The 22039-nt window shown below is 41.9% G+C and overlaps 2 protein-coding genes and 1 non-coding gene across 9 annotated transcripts in view; 2 read left to right on the top strand and 1 right to left on the bottom strand.

Annotated features, from left to right (window-relative positions):
- DOCK3 (dedicator of cytokinesis 3) overlaps positions 1 to 22039 on the top strand; it is a 306392-nt gene that overhangs the window by 165202 nt on the left and 119151 nt on the right. For all 7 annotated transcript variants that reach the window (XM_033131981.1, XM_033131979.1, XM_033131980.1 and 4 more), the window contains one exon: positions 20850 to 20931. In XM_033131981.1, coding sequence (XP_032987872.1) covers positions 20850 to 20931 — 82 coding nt within the window. The remainder of the gene's footprint in view (positions 1 to 20849; positions 20932 to 22039) is intronic.
- On the top strand, positions 9226 to 10122 carry LOC117036772 (60S ribosomal protein L7a-like). The gene has a single exon (XM_033131988.1). The coding sequence runs from the start codon at positions 9261 to 9263 to the stop codon at positions 10056 to 10058; it is 798 nt and encodes a 265-aa protein (XP_032987879.1). The 5' UTR covers positions 9226 to 9260; the 3' UTR covers positions 10059 to 10122.
- Positions 15303 to 15376, bottom strand: TRNAT-AGU (transfer RNA threonine (anticodon AGU)). Its single transcript has one exon. It is a non-coding gene; the product is annotated as a tRNA-Thr (tRNA).

Below are 22039 nucleotides of genomic sequence, written 5' to 3'. Positions count from 1 at the left end.
TGAATATTTTGTGCCAATCCCTCTGGACTGCAAAGTTTCTGGTGAGAAATCAGCTGATAGACTTATGGGAGGGAGCTCCTTTGTAGGTAACTACCTGATTTTCTCTTGCTGCTTTTAAGGTTCTCTCTTTGTCTTTAACCTTTGGCATTTTAATTATGATGTGTCTTGGTGTAGGCCTCTTTGGGTTCCTCTTGTTTGAGACTCTCTGTGCTTCCTGGGCTTGTATGTCTATTTCCTTTGCCAGGTTAGGGAAGTTTTCCATCATTATTTCTTCAAATAGGTTTTCAATTCCTTGCTCTCTTCTCCCTCAGGTACCCTAATGATGTGAATGTTGGTACACTCGATGTTATCCCACATACCTCTTAAAGTATCCTCATTTTTTTTTTTCTTTTTGCTGTCTTGATTGGGTGTTTTCTGCTACTTTATTTTCCAAATTGCTGATTTGAACCTCTGCTTCATCTGATATACTGTTGATTCCCTCTAATGTATTGTTTATTTCAGTTATTGTATTCTTCATTTCTGACTGGTTTGTTTTTATGTTTTCTATCTCCATTTTTATGTTTCCTATCTCTTTGTTGAAGGTCTCAGTGAGATCTTTATAACCAGGGTTTTGAACTTGGCATCTGGTAGATTGCTTGTCTCCATTTTGTTTGGTTCTTTTTCTGGAGCTTTGTTCTGTTTTTTTTTTTCATTTAGGACATGTTTCTTTGTCCCTCCATTTTGGCTGCCTCCTTGTGTTTTTTCTATGTGTTAGGTAGAGCTGCTATGTCTCCCGTTCTTAGTAAAATGGCCTCTTGTGGGGACCAGTGGTACAGTCTCCCTGGTCACCTGAGCTGGGTGCTCCAGGTATGTCCCTTGTGTGGGTTGTGTGTGCCCTCCTGTTGTAGTTGAGCCTTGGTTGCTGTTTGCATGTCAGTGGGACGGTTTCACCCTCAGGCTGCTTGGTTATGAGGAATGGCCATATTGACAGTGGAGGAGTTACTGTGCAGGGCCTGATTCTACAGAGCAGGATTCGCTTTAGCAAGGGCTCTGGTGCCTGTCCAATCTGCCCTTTGGGTGTGTCATTTGTGGAGGTGGCTGGGTAGTGCTCCCACTTGGTCTGAAGCTGGGTGTACCAGCACCAGGGCCTCCTGGAAGGGGGCACAAAGTGTTCTGTAGATATCTTCCACCTGCAATGGGCTTGGAGGTGCCTGGGAGAGGTTTAACTGCAAACCTGGGCTAGCTGCCACTAGTGTCGGGCTTGCGGCTGCTTAGTAGAGGTATGGGACATTCCAAAGCCAGGTGCTCCCTGTTGGGGCTTTTTGAACCTTTGAGAGATTTTAGGGAAGTCCAAAGCCAAGACAGGAATTTGTATGGAAAAGCCACGGGAAGTGACTTGGGTAGGTCCACAAGTTGGGTGGGAAGGGGGCCTCAGGGAATCATCAGCATAGGGTGAACAAACAATGTTAGCCAGGTTGTTGAAGACTCAGTTATGGTGGCTGCCTTTATCTGCACCTTGGGTGGGGAGAGGGCTCAGCAGAAGAATAATGACTCCTGCTAGCACTCCTGTCTGGGAGAAGACTGTCCCTCCAGCCCCCTCACCTTGAAGCCAGACAGTTAGTTCCTCCCTGTGTGTCTGTGGTGCCTTTTGAGCTGCTGCCCCAGTGCTGGAGCTCAGTGAGTCCATCAGTGAGTAAATCCATGCACAGGCCCTTTCAGAGGGCTGACTGAAACTCCAGCAGCTCTCTGTCTCACTCAGCCACAATCTCTGTTAGTTTTCACAGGCAGATGTTATGGGGACTTCTCTCCCTGGCATTGGAAGCCTGGGCTGAGGAGCCTGGTGTGGGGCTGGGACCCCTTTCTCTTCAGAGGGGACCTGTGCAGCTGATATATCCTTCCCAATGTTTAACTGCTACATATGGTATGGGGACCAGCCAGTTGTATGTCTCTGCCTCTCCTACCAATCTCAACATAGCTTCTTCTATATATCTTTAGTTACAGGACTTCTGTTCAGCTAGACTTCAGGCGATTCTCAGTGATGGTTGTTCTGTAGTTGTAATTTTGATGTGGTCGTGAGAGGAGGCAAGGACAGCGTTTACCTACTCCGCCATCTTGACCAGGAGTGGACAGGTTTAAGGGAACTGGTTTTAGACCAGTAATTCTTAACCTTGTCTGCACATTAGAAGTAAAGTTCCCACTATCTGGGCCACTCCCCATACTAATTAAATCAGGAGTTGGCTCTCACGTGATTCCAATGTGCAGGGAAACTTAAAAACCACTACCTGGGACAGCTGAGTTTAAAGAATCAGTTGGATTTTTAGTTTTTTTTCTTTCTCAGTTACAGTTGACATACAATGTTATATTAGTTTCAGGTGTACAACACATAGTGCTTAGACATTTATATAATTTACAAAGTGATCACCCTGAGAAGTCTAGTATCCATGTGACACCCTATGTACTGTATTTTGCCATGTATAATGCACACATTTTTGCCCAAATTCATGAGGGAAAAATAAGGATGCACGTTATATATAGGTAGTACTAATTCTGTACCTATATAAATGTTTTTAATTCTTTTATTGTTTATAAAGTTAAAAGTGTAACTCTAGAGATCAATAACGATATCCGTATGCAAAATAGTACCCTGCAATACGATCATCAGTTTTGTTGAACTTATGACGAACTTGTAATGACAAGAGTTCTTGCCCTTCTATGATGTGTAAATATCATAAATTTGTTGCTGATACATAAAATTTCTTGTACCTTGTAGCTGTTCTTGTGTTTTGTAATTATTTGTTACATAACATTTCTTGTACATAATGTGTTAAAAAAATAAACGCTAAAATTCCTTTATAATACAAAAACAAGTACCTAAATGTAAACAAATAAATATTTGAATTAAAAAATTAAAATGATTTTTTCCCCTGAAAGTTTGGGCCAAAAATATGAGTGTACATTATACACGGGAGTACTTTATACATGGCAAAATATGGTAGTTATTACATTATTGACTCTATTCCCTATGCTGTATTTTATATCCCTGTGATTATTTTTATAACTGGCAATTTGTACTTCTTAATCACTTCACCTTTTCAGGAATTTCAAATCTGTTGGCTTTCGGGTAGAGCTATTATGTCCAGAAGGGAGTAGGAGGGTGTTAGAAACAATTTTTAGTAATACAGTTATAGTACTGATATGGAAATTATTTACTTTTTATAAATTAGAGATTTGAAGTTATAATATTTCTCTTGTTGATTTATTTAACACTCATTGTACACCTACCATTGTTCCAGGTACCAGGGATTCAGCATAAAACAAGACAGAGAAAATCCCTCCCATCCTGTAGTTTACATTCTAGAGAAAACAGATAATAAATAAATATATACTTAAAACCAGGAAGATATAGGTACTTTGAAGAAAATGAAGCAATTGAGAATTACAGAAATAGGACATGGCACTTTCAAAAATAAGGTGCTTAGGGAGACCTCTCGAAAGAAATAGTACTGAATCTTCAGGTTATTAAGTACTGAGCCTCTCGCGACCTAAGTGACTGATGTCCCAATAAATCTCCTTCAATTTCTGAATTTAAGAGGCTTCTTCAGCCAGTGACCTCTAAAATACCTCTGAACACACTTGCATTGGCCCCCAAATACTATCACTAGAAGCTTTACAATCACTGAAACTCTTAAACTTCTCAGACATTTATGCACATATCCCAATCACTAATCCTGCCAGACTCCAGAGTTGCTCACAACACCCTTTCAACTGCAAATCAGACTCCCAGTAATGTGATACTCTGACACCACACGACCCCAAAATCAACTGATCACTTAAGTTACTAATTCATTGGACCTCTTTGGTCCCTGAATTTGGCAGGCCCATGAATTCCCTGAACCTCACTCAGTTGTGTTCCAAAAGAAAGGGGTGGTATTACAGCCAGCATGCTGGAAATGCCACACAACCCTGGGGAGTTAATGGAATTTGTACTGTAGAGGTTTTAAAAGGGGGCGGGAGGGTTACAACTGCCCAAAGATTGCAGTCGTTGATCTGGAGAGAGAGCAGTCCAGACCAGAGGTTTAGGGGTCAACATTCAGTGATTGTTAAAGTCAGAATAGGGGTCAGGTCACCAACGGGGAATATTTTGAGAAAGAATTGAGTTAAAGAACTAGGAGAAGAAAATCTGAGTAGACTGCAAAGGAATAGTCAGAAGAAGCAGCAGAAGCCAACAAAGGAAACATATCAAGGGCAGAGATGGGGTAGGAGGACCTGTCTTGTGCCATCACTGATGCCAGAAGCTGCAGAACACTGAGACACAATGACAGTAATGCATTTGGAGGCCATTGGGGAGATTGTCATTTCAACAAAATGTTTTAGACCATCGGATAAGAAGAAACGAACACCCAGTTAGTTGAGGCATGTGTGGACAGTGTCAGAATATAGAGGCAGAGATGAGAATACTTGCTGAAGAAGTTTGGTGGAAAAGGAGAAGGGCCAGCTGGGGAAAGGCTTTTAGAGGAGAGCATTGGAAATAGAAGGGACTGGGGCAGAGGGATAGAAATGTCTGCAATCACAAATAAGTTGAATTAGGCTGTGACAGATTTGGAAGAAAATTGGAAGACATTTATGTCCAATGATTTTAATATTCCTATGAGGCTTAATTAGAAATGTAAAGGTTTGGATTGTTCTCCTTGGGGAATGAGGGATAGAAAGGGACAGGAGTGAATGCTCCTTGAATGCATGGGATGTACCAAGCCCCATGCCAGGGCGCTTTACATATGTCATTTAATTCAGTTCCTACATTAACTCTGAGGTTAACAGTTTGCTAGTGTTCAGTCCAGGATTCATAAAGCCACCCTGCTTTATTTCCATTACAACATATTGCCACAGGGGTTTATTAGAGAATAGCCATGCATTTTACAGGATCAGAAAGAGATAGAAATCAGAAACTTTTACCGGGACCTAATGGTCATAGGCATAGATCCAGCAGCCTAGAGATCTATATCTGGTGACTGCTCGCGATCCCTTCCAAAAAAGCAACAGGTAGATTTCTCTGTCAGCAAGCCCCTGAGATAGATCCTTGGTACCAGAATATTATATCACTGGAAGCACATCAGGAGTCCAGGTTTAAGAGAAAAGCTGAAGAAAACACTGAGATCAAAATTAAACATGTATCTGCTTCAGGAACCTTGAATTACAAGTTGTTTTACTTCTTGAATAGTTTGCCTGAATTTTTGCACTGAAACATCTTTTTTACTTCCGTTAAGAAATGTGGGGTGGTCAGTTAGCTCAGTTGATTAGAATGTGGTGCTAATAACACCAAGGTTGTCAGTTCGATTCCTGCATGGGCCACTGTGAGATGTGCTCTCCTTAAAAAAAAAAAAAAAAAAAAAAAAGTGTAGGTTACATTAAGGCTCATATTGATAAGGCCAAGCTCCCTATGGATGACTTCAGAGAAACAGTTAACGTAGTTCATCTTAATTGGTTGGTGGCATTTGTATAGGATCAAAGATCAAAAAGTATGGCTGTAGAGGAAATGAAGGAATCAGCTGGTGGTCAACTTCCCACTGCCTAGAGCACCTTGGCGTCTGACATGGGCCTGCAAGATTCATAGATGCATGAAGACAGAGAAGTAAACCAGGGGGAAGAAGCCTAGGACCTTTTGATGCTCTTTCCTTGGCAGATTGCTTGTTTACACAGACATACCCATACCACTTTCCATCCTGCTTCTTAGGGTACACACAGCTTCTGAAGCATGTCTGACCCCAGGCGAAAAACTCCTATGTAAGGACTTAGAAGACCTACCCCTGGGACAGTCCCTGTGCTGTCTTAGGACCTGTGCCTTGGCATTTGTCTCATCGCATCTGCCTACTCTGGCTCCACACTGTACTCCTGACCCAGGTGTGGTCAGCCATGACCAGTCTGTGGCTTCATCCACTGCTTCTGAGGGTAATTCAACCCACCCATGGTCCGTGCCCAATACCAGCCCTGCCCTGTAAATCAGGACTCATCAGGATTCCTCTGAGGTCTGACCTTGCCCTTGTCCTAAACTCTGAACTGACACTCCTGCTAGAGCCTGCCTGCCTTGCTATGGTTAGTGCTGCCAAATAAGCTAGATTGCTTAACCCCTCTGTGCGTTCCTTTCCTCAGCTGTAAAGTGGTAGTGTCTACTTCATCGAAGGGATAATACATGTCACGTCCCTAGAAGAGGCCCTGGCAGATGGTGAAGCTCAGTAACTATTGACAATTGTCGTCGTTATTATATGTGTCCGAGTTTAGCTCTTGTGTCCAAGCATCAGTATTTTATATGCCTTAGTTAGATTTCTGAAAGATAGGAAGGGCAAAGAAAGGTCGTTGCCACTGCGAAGCTTCTTCCCACCACAGAGGCCCTGCTTTCGCTGGGCACCAGGCAGGCAGCCTTTCCTGGGACCTGAGTGGCAGAAGTTCTGTCCGTTTTGCTTGGGTGGCGGCATAGCAGAGATCCCATCAAGCTCAGATGTCATCAGAGCCCTGTGGCAGCAGCAGGCACATTCAGGATATTCATTTAGTTTTGTGAAGCCCTTGAGAGCCTTTAAAGCAGGAAAAAGCTGTGTGTACAGATAGGAACCTTCTTTAGGGAAAACTGCCCCTTTATTACTTCTCGTTTTGCTCTCAGCTACCTCGGTATTTTAATTGTGTTGTCCTTATAAACATAAAGTCATTAGAAGTCAAGAAGACTTTATTAGGTAAGGCTTCTTTTTATTTAGTATGTCTCTATAAACTGTAAGCTTCTGTGCTTGATTCTGTGATGGCTGCAGAGACGTTGGAGATACAGTTCCTGCTGCTTTACAGACGAGGCTCGGGACGTAAAGGACTTGTTGGAGATCTCAGGACAACCCCTGGTGGTCATTCACTAGAAGGACTTGTGGGACTCAGCGTACGCTGTCCTGGCTCAGATTGATTACAGCCGTAGAGGAAGGCTATGCAGCCTGATCGTAAGGGAGGACCCCGAGCGTGGAGGAATCACGCGCAGGCTGTCTTCCACATGTGAGGGTCACACAGCACACGGTGCCAGCAGTGCAAATGCAGCAACATGTGTGCAGTGTTTCTGCCCCAGGGAGACCCAGAACCCATTGTTTCTTGGGGGCTGTCGGGGGCACTCTGTGCTTTGCATGTACGAAATTCCCAGAAGGGAAGCAGGTGTTCAGCATAGACCGCATGGTTCACACAAACCGTGTCGGCACAGTGAACCCACCTGTAGCTGTTGGGAACACTGAGAGCCAATTCCCAGGTGCCAGCCACAGGCCAGCCTTGCAAACAGGGCTTTCTAAGGATGGCAGTCTCAGGCGTACTTTGTTCTTTCCTGCACATAGAAGGCGTCACGTATGTACACAGCCAGGTCTAATGCTAGCCTGTCCATGTCACTGCGTAAATGGTTAGATGGTAGAGGAGGAACAATCTCTTCTGATTGGAGGGGTCACAAAAGCCATGAAACCACATGTTTGAACGGGGCCTCAAAGGTTATGCAGGGTTTGCGCAGCAAAGAGAAGTGAGGAGGCAGGATGCACTTGGCAAAGAACAGTACTTTTAGGGAAATACAAGCAGGCCCATCTGGCCTGAAACAAGATATATAGAGGGAAGAAGTGGAACTAGGAAGGCAGGGAAACGACGGATCTGGAGGGTCTGGACTGCCAGGTGGAGGCTTGTGGGCTCCATCTACAGAGAGGGGGCAGCACAGAAGATTTCTCTTTTAAGAAAGGAAGTCATGTGCTTCAGGCCGTTTGCAGAAGATGTATCTGGGGTGGTAGATAGGCTGGCGGGCGGTTGGAGTGCCTAGAAATGGGAGGCTACTGAAGGATACTTGGACATGTTCCCAAAGGGCCTGGGCGTCCCAAGATGCTTGTTCATTTATGGCCCACCTCAGTCTATAGGTAATACATGCAGTTTTAAGTGGGGAAGGTAAACTCTTACTATGTCTGTGCTATAAGAACACATATACTACACTACCCAGGCTGGCAGGCCAGACATGGCTAAGCCTGTCTTAACATGTGCACTGAATTTGTGCCAATTGCTGCAACATTCTAAATGCAGAGATGAGCTTGTAGTTACTTAAAAATGCTGTGCAGCCTGCACTGATCAGATCTTCAAAAACTGCCACATCCCATCCCAAGTCTGCACAAATACCTGGCTGTCTTGTCCCAGCGCCAAGCACAGGTAGAGCAGGTCCCCGACCTTAGTACACCTTCTTTCATGAAGCTGCAAGTGCTCTGTGCACACATTTGGGTTTTAGGTCTGCTCTACTCTCAGCAAAAGGTTTAGAAGGGGCTAAAGGGCAGACCACATGGGACCTGCTCCCTGGCAGTTCTTTATGTCGTCCTTTCTGGATTTTTGTCCCAGATCCCTGGCCATTGACATCTCAGGCTTTCTCACTTGGGCCCTATGCTCCTGGGTTACAGAATTTTGGTCTAGCCCATCTGCGTAGACCATAGACTTCCTCATCTGTGTTTGATTGCTAGGTTTTACAAGTCAGCTTGCCTCGAGAGCGGGAATGCCTGCCCTGGAGAGTGCCGTTCCTCAACCTGGCCCTCTGAACACCTTTCCTCCAGCCCCAAAGCTCCTCCTGTATATCCTGACCCTAAGTTGTCAGCATTATAATTTTGCTCTTTGGAGCAATGCTGCGATGTAGTAGTACAGAGCCCTTTGCCTCAGTGGCCCTTTACAGACCCTGTAGAGCTGTGCTGTCCGGTAGATCTTTCTAGGATGATAGAAATGTTCCATATATGGTAGAACATCATAGTACACATGATAGCTACTAGCTACATGCAGCTATTTAGTTCTTGAAATGTGTCTAGTGTGACAAAAACTGAGTTTCTGATTTTACTTATTTTTAATTAAATTTAAATAAAAATAACTACATATGGCTAGTGGCTACCATATTATATAGCACAGCATAGAACCCGGTGGACTGCTTGTTCAGGGCTATGGCAGAAAGGGTAGACTGAGTCCATGGGCACAAGATATCAAGAGGAAGGGAAGGGGCAACCAGTTAGCTCAGTTGGTCAGAGTGTGGTGCTCTTAACAAGTTTGATCCCCACATGGGTCACTGTGCCGGTTTGATCCCCACATGGGTCACTGTGAGCTGCGCCCTCCACAACTAGATTGAAACAACTACTTGACTTGGAGCTGATGGGTCCGGGAAAAATACCCTTAAAAAAAAAAAAAAAAAAAAAAAAAGGAAGGGAAGACATGAAGCAAAAGAGGAAAATTAAGAATAGGAGAATCTCTTTCTCCTTTCGTTGCCCAAGATGCCGAAAGGGAAGAAGGCTAAGGGGAAGAAGGTGGCGCCAGCCCCTGCTGTCGTGAAGAAGCAGGAGGCCAAGAAGGTGGTAAATCCTCTGTTTGGGAAAAGGCCCAAGAATTTTGGCATTGGACAGGACATCCAGCCCAAAAGGGACGTCACCTGCTTTGTCAAATGGCCCTGGTACATTCAGCTGCAGTGGCAAAGAGCTATTCTCTATAAGCGTCTGAAAGTGCCTCCTGCCATTAACCAGTTCACCCAGGACTTGGACCGCCAGACAGCTACTCAACTGCTTAAGCTGGCTCACAAGTACAGACCAGAGACAAAGCAAGAAAAGAAGCAGAGGTTGTTGGCTCGGGCTGAAAAAAAAGCTGCTGGCAAGGGGGATGTTCCTACCAAGAGGCCACCTGTCCTTCGAGCAGGGGTTAATACTGTCACCACTTTGGTGGAGAACAGGAAGGCTCAGCTGGTGGTGATTGCACATGACGTGGATCCCATCGAGCTGGTGGTCTTCCTGCCTGCCCTGTGCCGTAAGATGGGGGTTCCCTACTGCATTCTCAAGGGGAAGGCCAGGCTGGGGCGTCTAGTCCACAGGAAAACCTGTACCACCGTTGCCTTCGCACAGGTTAACTCGGAAGACAAAGGAGCGCTGGCTAAGCTGGTCCTTATCCGGACCAATTACAATGACAGATACGATGAGATCCGCCGTCACTGGGGAGGCAACGTCCTGGGCCCCAAGTCGGTGGCTCGCATTGCCAAGCTGGAAAAGGCAAAGGCTAAAGAACTGGCCACCAATCTGGGCTGAGTGTACACTGTTGGCGTTTTCTGTACATAAAAGTAATAAAAAGTCTCCTTTAAAAAAAAAAAAAGAATAGGAGAATCTTTGTAGTCGCAGATGTATCCATTTGTACACATATTTAGGTATATGATATTTAGAGACATGTAGCTATTTTCAAATTGCTTTATTTCTTTTTGATCAGTATTGTATCTTATTTTCACCATTTAAATACTCATTATGAGGGACAATTGGAATGAGTACCCACTTTGGAGAATTCAGACTTGAGTTGAAATCTCATCTCTGTACCTTACTAGCTATGTTACTATAGTATTGTTTTTAAAATAATATCACCAATTTTCCAATTAATCAAAAGTAAAAAAGAATTTGACATAGTTCAGTGGACATTGTTCCTGTATTTTAAATTTTAAAAAAATTAGAATTCTTAAATACTTTCAAAGTTTTAGTACTCCAGAAATCTTTATTTGCTTTTGTTCCTTGAAATTACTCCTGAGCTTCTCAGTCTTATACTTTAAAAGCCTAGAAAATATCTAGTAAAACGTATGACAGATTTAAATATTTATTTGACTTTCAGGTTGGCTGAATTTTCTAGCTTTCATTCAGGAAACAATTAAGATTTTTCTGTTTCTCCTCTGTATGTTTGTTTTGGTTCCTATAAGCTCTGCTATTCCCGTCAGGATTCCCTCATGACATATATTAAACAAGAAGACTGAGGCACAGAAACAGCAGAAATAGATAACAGCAGAACAAGTTAATAACTACAAATAATGTATATTGGGGTATCCTGGGAGGACTTATATAGTTTTAACAGGCCAAATCTGTAGGGGGGAGAGAGAGAGAGAGAGAGAGAGAGAGAGAGAGAGAGAGAGAGAGAGAGAGAGAATGTGTGTGTGTGTGTGTGGTGTGTGGTAGCCCAGGAAAAAAACCTTAGACAAATACTATGATTTCTCTTCCATTTGTGAATATAAAAGGTGTGATCAAACAATACGGTGAGTGTTTAAATAAAAAAAATTTATTACAGTAAAAGACACATTGCCATTAGTCCCCCTCAAAATACTCCCCCTCCCATCAAACACACTTATCCCGTCATTCTTACTACTTTCTGAAGCAGTTCTGGAAGTCTTCTTTCGTGAGTGTCTTTAGTTGCGCTGTCGTGGCTGCCTCGATGTCCTGAATCATTTTGACTTTGGTGAGGAGCCAGAAGTCACATGGTGCCAGATCCGATGAATAAGGTGGATGAAGACACACTGTAATGTTTTTATTTGACAAAAATTGCCGTGCCAGAAGCGATGTGTGACATGGAGCGTTATTGTGATGGAGGATGATTTACGGCACACTTTAAAACACAGCGTCTCTCAACCATAGTTCACACCCAACCGACTGCACCAAACAAGTTGAAACTTGTCACACACTGTTACTAAGGTTCGATGCACCGCTTCCCGTATTGAAGATCCCTGCCTTTGTGTTGGATGGCACTCGGCAGCAGCATTCACTGTATTTTCTGATGACAGTGGAAAGGCTCCGTGTCACACATCGCTTCTGGTACGGCAATTTCTGTCAAATAAAAACAGATCTGGCACCAGATCTGGCACCGTGTGACTTCTGGCTCTTCCCCAAAGTCAAAAAGACCATGAAAGGTAAACATTTTGAATCGATTCAGGACAACGAGGCAGCCACGGCAGCGCAACTAACGACATGAAAGAGGACTTCCAGAACTGTTTCAGAAAGTGGCAAGAATGATGGTATAAGTGTGTTCAAAGCGAGGGGGAGTATTTTGAGGGAGATTAATGGCCATGTGTCTTTTACTGTAACAATTTTTTTATTTATTTAAACATTCACTGTAGTTTTTTATCATACCGCTATCATGCTGAACAGTGTGTAGTGAGTAAAGAAATGAAATTAAAAAGAACAAAAATATTCACATTATTAAACAAAGAACTGGAAAGCACAGAATAAAAGGTTATCAATATAAGTTTGTGTAATGAGAGAGGTGGGGAGCAAGATGAGGAAGATACTCTTTCTACTGAAAACTTGGAGTGTTCCTGCCAGTTTCCCATTTATCACATGAGGTGCTGTGTGAGAAAGTGCTGATAAACTGACGTGTAGTGCACAGGTTGGTCATTGCTGTCATGCTGTTCTAAACCTTGGTGTTTGTTTCATTTCCCTTGTGCTATATAGAAGTTCCAAAGCCTACCTGTGGAGACTGTGGACGTCTTATGCATAGAATTCTTGGAGGGAGTAATATTTGCTCATTCAAAGTTTGTTTTACTTGCAATGAGATCCAACTAGTGAAAGAGTGAATCCTTTGAGGTTATCTATTCTCAGTTACTAGAATATCCATTAGGAAATGCCACTATTGGATTATATTGGGTATGAGCTTTCATAAAAGACGCTTACTGTTCTCTATTATCATTGCCAAAACAGTGTTTTTACATGAGGCCTTAAAGAACAAGCACACTTGAGCATTTGTTTAGATCTTTCCCATTTGCCTAGTAAATAAATTGGAAAACATTGTAATAGATAAATAGGAAAACATTAGATCATGTTACCAGTGATTTGCTCTTAAATGCTTTATTTTTCTGCAATAATGCTTGGTCATATATTTATCTAAGTACAGTTAGATAAACTGAGAAGTAGCATTCGATACATTTGATGAAAGAGTACTTAGCTAAATGGGTTTTGTTCCAACCTTCATTCATGTATTGATTTGTTCAGTATTTCTTTCAGAAATGCTAGGTTTGGGTTACTCTTGGGAAGTTGCAAAGGCCCAATCTACATTTTTCCATACCAAACAAAAGAGCTGTTCCTGAATACAGAGAAGCAGCTGCTGTTCTAACATTGCTTTTTTGGCTTCAAGGGCTAGCACGATTGCTTTCTATAATACTTCAGATCACTTGACCTTCAGCTGACCTTCAGCTGAGAAGTATAAAACTGGCACTTCTTTAGTCCCCATAGGTGTGATTAGCAAAATACATAGAAGGCAGGGTCAAACCCCTACCGCGCACCCCACCCCAACTTTCCCACATGGAAGTACACCTTCCTTGGAAGCATTGTGACTTGATGTTGGAGATGGCAAAGCTGAATGGCCTTGTCATTGTGCTGTCCTGTCAGCAGAGCCACACCTTTACTGTACCCACATTTATTCATCCACGTGCTTTTTAATGTTAGAACTGGGAGCCTGGTCCTGGGGTAAGAGCCTAAGTCATTAGAGTAAAAACAACTGTGGCTCCCCACATAACTGATCATTAAGTTACTGGTTAGTTCATTTTTGTGAGAAGTGCATGATTTCTAAAGACCCTATAGGGGGTGTATAATTATAAAAATGCTATTATAACAATTTGAGAATATGTGAGAACAGATTTACTTATTTGTCTCTTTTGCTTTAGAGAAAATGAAAGGAATCTGTTTTGGGGGATTGTCATTCAAGAGTCCCTGCTTGTTACAAATCAGGCAAAGCGTAGCCCCGTCATCTCTGTCTCCGGGGTAGGAATGCCATGAACTTCAAACAGACTAGAAGCCACTAGCGGAGCTGGAATGGGGGCTTGGCACAGACTTTCTAATCAGGAGGGTTGGAGAGCCCATGTGGGTACTAGGGATCCTGGGCTAGCTCGGCTCCTTCATGCAGCGCCTCTGGGAACCTGTGTGATGCAGACACTCACCATGCATCTCTAGGGCAAGACGTGGTTGGCAGCGTTTCCCAGATATGTTTGCCCATGGAATCCTTCCCCCTACCACACACTTTTTTCTCAGTGCTCGTTTCATAAGATGAAATACAGATAAAGCGTGGGCTTAGAGTTCAAAAAGATTCAGATTAGAATTCCAACTTTACCACTCTCTCTCTACTTTCTGATCTTGAGCCAGGAACTTTGCCCCTCTGATTCTCACTTTCTTTAGAGGTGAGAAACCTATTATGAGGATTAAATGCAATTAAGAAAAGCAACACTTTAAACAATGCCTGGCACACGGAAGACACTCATTAAGTGGCTGCCATTGCTGTTGCCATGGCATGCTGATGAGGACAGACCTTTTCTCTGAGCGCCAGAAGTGGGCTTTCAGCTGCCTGTTTTCTTTTCACCTGCATACACCACAGAGACCTCAGCGTCAGCCTGCATGTCTGAACGTTACGTGTCCCTCCTCTGTGTCGTCTCTGGGTGACCCTACCACATCTGATCAGCGTCTGAATCCAGTCAGCTCTGTCTCCTAAATACATCCCATCCATTCACCTCTCTTCAGTCCCCGAGCTGCATCGTAGCTTGCCGCAGCTACGCAGTTGTCTTCAGAGGGTTTTCTCTGTTAACGGCTGCCTTGCGCACTGCAGCCCAAGTAATCCTGCTAAAGACTTACGAGTCAACATTGCTTCTCACAGTTGTTCAGGGCCTCTCGAAGGCCCATCATGCGGTTTTCCGGACTTGCTAATAACCCTAACAACCAACTGAAATCTTTTTAAAAATACAGATTCTTGGACTTCCTCCAGCATCCTCTCCTCTAGAGGTTCTGATTCAGAAGATCTGGGATGGGGCCCAGAAATATGCATTTTTAATAAGCTGCCAGGTACTTCCAATGGTAGCCAAGTTTAGAGAAACATACACCTAAGTCCACACGGTGGGTTTGTCCACTGTGAGTTGCACGACCCCTTTGACCACTCGCCAGGTCTCCAGTTGCCCTCTTAACCTATGCTCTGAGCTTCCCCACCAGCAAGCTGCCTCTTACTTTAGAGAGTGCATTTGGGGCACTCTCCTCCTGAATCCCCTTCTCTTCATCTCTGACTACCCCTTCCCAAATGCCAAAAGCCAAACACTGCAGGAATCTGTTCCAGTATCTCCTTTAGGCAGCCTACCCTCATCCCAGCGGAGCTTGTCAGACCCTTTCTGTACAATTATAGCATTTTCACGTTGTGCTGCAGTTTTTGGTTTATGTGTATCTCTCTCCCAATAGACAGAACCTTGAGGATAGGGACCGTTTCATTTCTGTATTTTCAGCATCTAGCTCAGTTTCTGGAACATATTAGGAGTTCATGAATGCTTGCTGAAAGAATAAAAAGGAAGGAGGGGGGTTGGAAAGAACCTCTGAATCGTACTAGTGGTTATAGAAGCGTTCTTTGGAGCCTTGAAGTCTCTCAGGGTTGGTGGTTAGGAGAGAGGCCAGGGCGTAGGGAGGATTTCTACCCCTGCCCTCCCCCACCTCTGATTCAACTAAAGTGGCCCTGTTTGTTTTTGTTGTTGTTTGTTTTTTTAAGAAGGGCGCAGCTCACAGTGTCCCATGCGGGGATCGAACCGGCAACCTTGGTGTTACTAGCACCATGCTCTAACCAACTGAGCTAACTGGCCACCCCTAAAGTACCTCTGCTTTTAAATGTTTCATATGTTGGTGAATAATGTGAAGTTTTTTTGAAAAGAAGGGCAAAGCTGATAACTAAAAATAAACTTGAAAACCACAGCACTGATTTGCCGTTATGAAACCCCTTTATGCATTTCTGCTCTTCCTGCTTTAGAATGAAGTGGGAAAACTTGAAGAACTTGAGAAATAAAGCCAAGTGATCTAAATTGGAAAATGAATCTATGAGGAAATATTAGCAATTTCCTAATCTGTTGGGTAGTATGGCCTTGGGGCTACTTGCCTGTTTTTAAGCTTCTGGAAGCTTATCATGAGCGAGATAACTAAGTAGTTGGCATTCATCTCCACAGAGGACCAAATGAGAAACATGAGGTTAAACTGAAACTGTTGAGAGAATTCCTCTAAATTTATTTAAAGAGGATGCGTATATTTCCCAAACACAGTCTTCAGGAAATGCCCTCCCTAAGGATGAGAGACTGTCTCTGCCTCAGTGCCTGGCACCGGCTGGCACCTCATTGGAGGTCACCTAACTTTCGCTGTAGGGATGCATGAATTACCATCAATGGAGAAGTGATGAAGTATATGAATTAGAACTCTCATAAAAGCAAGTGATCTGAAAATTAAGACACTATTAAACTTGTCACAGATTCAAATTATGGAATTCATTTGTAAGAATTTGCTCAATAATATGAAATGAATGTAACTTCATGTAGTGTTCATTCATAGCTCAACATAAGGACAACTAAATGTAGAGCAGTTTTCATAAACATTGCTATTGAAGAGTAAGAATTCAGCATCGTCTCTTTTGTCTCTTGAGTTAGCACTTTTCTCATCTAGATTATCTAAGAGAAAAACTGACCTGTTGCTCTCATGTACAGCTGTGGATGTGTGTAAAATCTCATGAATCAGTTTTATTCTCTGGGCCACAGGGTTTTTCACACCTTGGGAAGTAGGCTGTAGCTCTAGTTGGTAAATAAACTCCATCAGCATTTATCAAACTGTTCGTACAGACTCCATTGCCTTATGCAAAGCAGGTTGTGGGGTCAAATACCACCTGTGCCGTTGGTACTTAAAACATAGAACATTTTAGGCTTCTGAGAAGTTCTGGAGGGTAGCAACCTGCCTATGTTTATTAAGTATTTCCCAACACTTCTTTTGCAGAATAGCTGTTGCCAAATCAGGAAACACTGGATAGGTAATGGTTTTCAAATATTCGGCTGTTAACAGAAAGCATCATTTATTTATCATACCCATTGAGGGATCTAGCAAAACAGGAAATAATTGTATGTATTCCTAGAGCCCTTTGAAATGGAAAAACAGTTATTTTGAATGTCTCCCAAATTGTGAGGAAGGTCAGGTGAAACAAGAAGTGTGGACCCATGAAGCGCAGGTAGGCGCTGTGAGAACTGCCTTTGGGGCCTCCTTTTACTACCAAGGAAAAAGAGAAGTTCTTAGGTGCTGATAGGGCCAGCAATTCTGTCCCCCCAGAAATTTGCTTTCTCTCAACCCTTTCATCTTTGAACCAGAGCTTGGTGTAGCCCCTCCAAATAGTCTCCCTGTCTGTGGGTGCCTAGTAGCTCCAAACAGCAGCCTGCCTGGTGGATGTCTACCCTTGAGAGAGTCACAGAGAATGGTAGTGTGATGGTGAGAGCAATTGTAATAAATTATCTTGAAAAGACATGCTGAACCTAAAATTGTTTTATACTCACATACCAAGTTATCAGCTAATTGGGTGGTTGTTATATGCATGTGAAGTACTTTAGAAGTACCCATTTCCTCCCAAACCCCAGCCTTAGGCAACCACTAATCTATTTTCTATCTCCATAGATTTGCCTATTCTGGATATTTCATAGAAATGGGATTTTACAAAATGTGGTCTTTTGTGACTGGCTTCTGTCACGCAGCATAATGTTTTGAGGTTCATCTACATTGTAGCATGTATAAGTACATCATTCCTATTATGGCTAAATAGTACTCCATTGTACAGCGATAGCTACCATGTTTTATTTATCCATTAATTTGTTTTTTATTCTTTTTAAAATTCTTATTATATTTATTGCGGTGACATTGGTTAGTGAAATTATATGGGTTTCAAGTGTACATTTCTATAATACATCACCTGTAAATTGCATTGTGTATTCACCGCTCAGAGTTAGTTCTCCTTCCGTCACCATACGCTTGACCCCCTGTTCCCTTTTCCACCACCCTCCCTCTCCCTTACGCTCTGGTAACCACTAAACTGTTGTCTGTGTCTATGAGTTTTTGCTTCTTTGTTTATCTTGCTCATTTGTTGCTTTCAGTTTTATATCCCACATGAGTGAGGTCATATGGTTCTTGACTTTTTCTGTCTGACTTATTTCGCTTAGTGTGATGAAATACTGCCATTTGCGACAACATGGATGGATCTTGAGATTATCCATTAATTTGCTGATGGATATTTTGGTTGTTTTCACCTTTTGCCTGTTATCAGTAATGCCGCTATGAACCTTCATGTGATGTTTTTGTGTGGCCACGTAGTTTCATTTCTCTTGTATGTATACTTAGGAGAATTGCTGGATCATATGTTAAACTGTACTTAACCTTTTGAGAAACTGCCAGACTGTTTTCCAAAGTGGCTACACCATTTTACATTCCCACCAGCAATATACAATGATTCCGTTTTCTCCATCTCCTTGTCTGCACTTATTATCTGACTTTTTGATTAAAACCATTCTAGTAGAAGTAAAGTAGTACCCTCAGTATGGTTTCAATGTGCATTTCCTTAATGACTAATGATGCTGAACTTCTTGTCAGGTCGTTATTGACCATTTGTTTATATTCCTTGGAGAAATTTCTGTTCAAGTAATGTATGTCCTTTATTATTGAGTTGTACGAGTTCTTCATATAATCGAGATACAAGTCCCTTATTAGGTATATTATTTGCAAATATATTCTCCCATTTCTGTAGATTTTTATTTCCCTTTCTTAATGGTGCCCTTTGAAGCACAAAAGTTGTGACTTCTGATGAAGTCCAAGTCATCTATTTTTTCTTTCATTACTTGTGCTTTTAGTGCCCTAAGAAACCACTGCATAGTCCAAGGTCATGAAGATTTATACTAATATTTTCTTCTGAGAGTTTTATACTTTTTGCTCATAGATTTACATCTTTACAGTTTCTGACTATTTTGAGTAAAGCTTCAATAAACTTTCACATACAGGTCTTTGTTTTCATTTCTCCTGAGTAAATGCCTAAGAGTAGAATTGTTGGGTCATATAGTTCAGTGTATGTTTAACTGTATAAGGAACTGTCAGGCTGTTTTCCAAAGTGGCAATACTGTTTTGTATTCCCCTTAGCAGTTCATGAGACTTCTAATTGCTCTCATTCACACCAACATTGGTATATTTAATCTTTAATTTGCATTTCTCTAATGACTAGTGGTGTTTTCTTGAGCTTATTTGCCTTCTTGTATATTCCTTGATGAAGGGTCTGTTCAGATCTTTTGTCTATTTTTTTAACTAATTATTGAGTTCAGAAAGATCTTTATATGCTCATCTCAATTCAGTCCTTTCTTACAGTAGTGTTTGTGAATATTTTCTTTCAGTCTATACTTGACTTTCATTTTATTAGAGGTGTCTTTCAAAGAGAAAATGGTTTTAATTTTTGTTAAGTCCAGTTTATCATTTTGTTCTGATTCACGATATTTGCTTAACAATTCAAGATCACAAAGATTTTTCTGTTAAATATGGAAATACAAATGTGAACAAGATAATACAAAGGTACTTGTTTTTATTTTTCTCTTTCGTCTTACTGTTTTATACTTTTAGCTGTTATGTTTAGGTCTATCGTCCAGTCACGTTACCTTTTTGCAGGCAAGGATCAAGGTTCATTACTTTACATGGGTTGTTCAGCACCATTTGTTGAAACTACTATGTTCCCTCAGTGAATTTTGATAGCTTTATTGGTAATCAATTGAGTATATACATTCGGGTTATCCCATCTTAATCAAAGACCTCAACCCAACACGCCCATTCAACTACAAGTTCGTAACTCCCACCTAGTCACAGCCATTCTTTAAAGAATGGTCCAGACACCATTTCTGTCTCCTCACTTTTTATTCCTCACACTGGCCTCTGGCCTTTTTCTCTACTATGTCACTAAAACAGTTCCTGCCAGAATCACCAGGAGTGTCTGACATCCCGGGGGCACTGTTTTGTCTTTGTCTCATGTGGTTCTCAGTAGCTTTGTACCTCCCTGACCCTCCCTCCTCTTTCAGACACTTTCTTCCCGTGACTAATGCAGCCTCCCACCAGCCTCCGTGTTTTGCTTCTGTTTTTCTATTTGTCCCTATGTGTCTGCTTTGCTAGTTCATCTTTTGCCTATTTCTTAAATATCAGTGTGCCTTGGGATTCTGACCAAAGCCCTTTTTCTTATTGTTCTATGCACATTCCCCCCTTATTCCCATCTAATCCCCTGGCTGAAAAATCTCCAATTATTGTCTGGTCCAAAGCTTCTCTGAGCTTCATTTCTGCTTATTGAACTGCCTCGCAGGGCCACATGCTCTATAAAAAAAAGTTTCTTGTGTATACTGTGTTTACATTTCTATTTCCATGTTTAGCTCACAGAACTTAATAACTATTTGTTGACTAAATGAACAAGTGAATACACAAACAAACTGAGCAACGTGTGCAGTTGATATTATATCTTATCATTCTATAATATTTTAATATTGGCCCTTTCACTGATTCCACACAGGTGTAGTAAGTACATACATGACTGTAGGCACAAGAAAGTAAATTACTTTTAGAATCACACACTTTGTCTCTTCCATGGCTCAGTATTTTTGTTATAGTTCGTAGGGAACCTTGAGATGAAGGGATGGGAATGAGATCCAATAAGGAGATGAGAGCCAGAAGGCATTCCTCAAGAATGATCTTATATTGTTCGGGGGATAAAATATTTTAATAGCCCTATTAAATTCTGCTTGTGTCTTTAGTTATAATACATTATTTCTCTGACTTTTCACCCAAAGTTTTGTAAGTCCCTGTAACATTTTTCTCTTAACCATAAAATGTTTCTCAAGAGTTATACAGAAGATGGAAATTGGGTAATGTAGATTATTTTGGATCTAGTAAGATGAATATTTTTATGATCTGAGTATTCACATCAGAGAATGTATATGTTTATTATAGGCTTAGAATTATGCTCGGAGCTTTGGGGATACTTGGGGAAAATACAGGACGCCATCTTCCTTGCTGCCCTCAGGAAGCACACAGCTGTAGGGAGGAGATAAGTGCCAGAAGCATCAGTAAACCTGTCAGGCAGTTTGTAGTGTTCGGTGCATGTTGCTTGGCAAGAAAAATAGCGCCACTGGACACGTATTTTGGGGCTTGCCTGTCACTGTGAGGGTTTCTCTGTAAATGCCCTTTTTATTTGTTCTGGAGCATGTGGTCCCTTACATTTCTCTGTCTCTCTCTCCTACATTTCAGTGAGCGGTTTCTGGTGAGGCTGAACAAGAATGGCGGGCCAAGGAACCCAGAGAAGATAGAACGAATGTGTGCCCTTTTTACAGTATGTGCAAATTCTCCTTCCCTTCTCTGCTGTTGACTTTAGCCAGGGGCCTGCTGGGTGGACATTTTCACCGTAGAAACAAGCATTTATTCTTCTTTCCCCACACACTGGGTGGAATAGGACTTGATTTATGTCTCTATCAAGTTTTAATGAAATATTTAAAGAAAACTGAAATTAGTTTTTAATTGAATTTTTTATTAAAGAAGTATAATCAAGTACCTTTTACTGGTGTGGATTTTATAAGCTATTTAATATAATAGACACTTAAAATCTGAGAAGAGTCTACCTTACTATTCTTACCAAGGCCCCTGGGAATTTCTCTCACGTATGAGTATAGTTTCTCTAAAGGCATCCATCCAATGGACGGGTTTGCAGTTTTTAAGTGAGTGGATATAAAGAGAGATAAACTAAATAGTCCTGCTCTTTCACATACCAAACAGAGGGTCTTTTCCTGCTATGATCTGTGGTTTTCATTTTTTTCTGAATAACCATGCTGGTATTTGTGGTCTCTGAGATCGTGGACTCATCAGCTCAGAGAAGCCTCGGTAATCTGCTTAGTAGAAAGTACCAACTAAGCCTCATGCTACCACATTTCCTTGTGTGTTCTTCAAGTTAATTCTGATTTACTAAGGATTTTTTTACCCAGTTAACTAACTGCTCAGCTTTATTTGAGTTAATTTCTGTGCTGGAGGAAAAAACAAGACTGTGTCACAATTTTAAATGAGCTTTGACTGTCGTGGATTCTTGAGTCTGCTTCACTGTACTAGATCCATCAAAACCCGCTGAGTGCAGGGAGGCGTGGCGGTCTCAGTGCCACTGACTGCCCCGTGTGTGGCACGTGATCGATGGGTGACAGTCAGGCACCTCAGAGCTTACCGTGCACCTCTTAGACACCAATGGGATTTGTGATATGATATCTGACTTACTCTGAGAGATAAAATTGAATTTGTTTACCGTACTTTTTTGTTCATTTACTGCAACTTTTTCTTTCAGAACCTCTAACAGTACTCCTGCTGAGTCAGAAACCACTTTCACAGGGATAGCTTTTATTGAAAATGCTCCAGATGTACAGAGAGATTTATAAATCTAGCTGAGCTAAAATAATCTT

Source organism: Rhinolophus ferrumequinum, chromosome 17 (assembly GCF_004115265.2).
Source record: "Rhinolophus ferrumequinum isolate MPI-CBG mRhiFer1 chromosome 17, mRhiFer1_v1.p, whole genome shotgun sequence".
Taxonomy (NCBI): domain Eukaryota; kingdom Metazoa; phylum Chordata; class Mammalia; order Chiroptera; family Rhinolophidae; genus Rhinolophus; species Rhinolophus ferrumequinum.
This window is presented reverse-complemented; position numbering and strand designations above follow the sequence as displayed.

Excerpts from the sequence above, each read along its gene's own strand:
- LOC117036772 (XM_033131988.1), top strand. The coding sequence starts at position 9,261 with ATGCCGAAAGGGAAGAAGGCTAAGGGGAAGAAGGTGGCGCCAGCCCCT.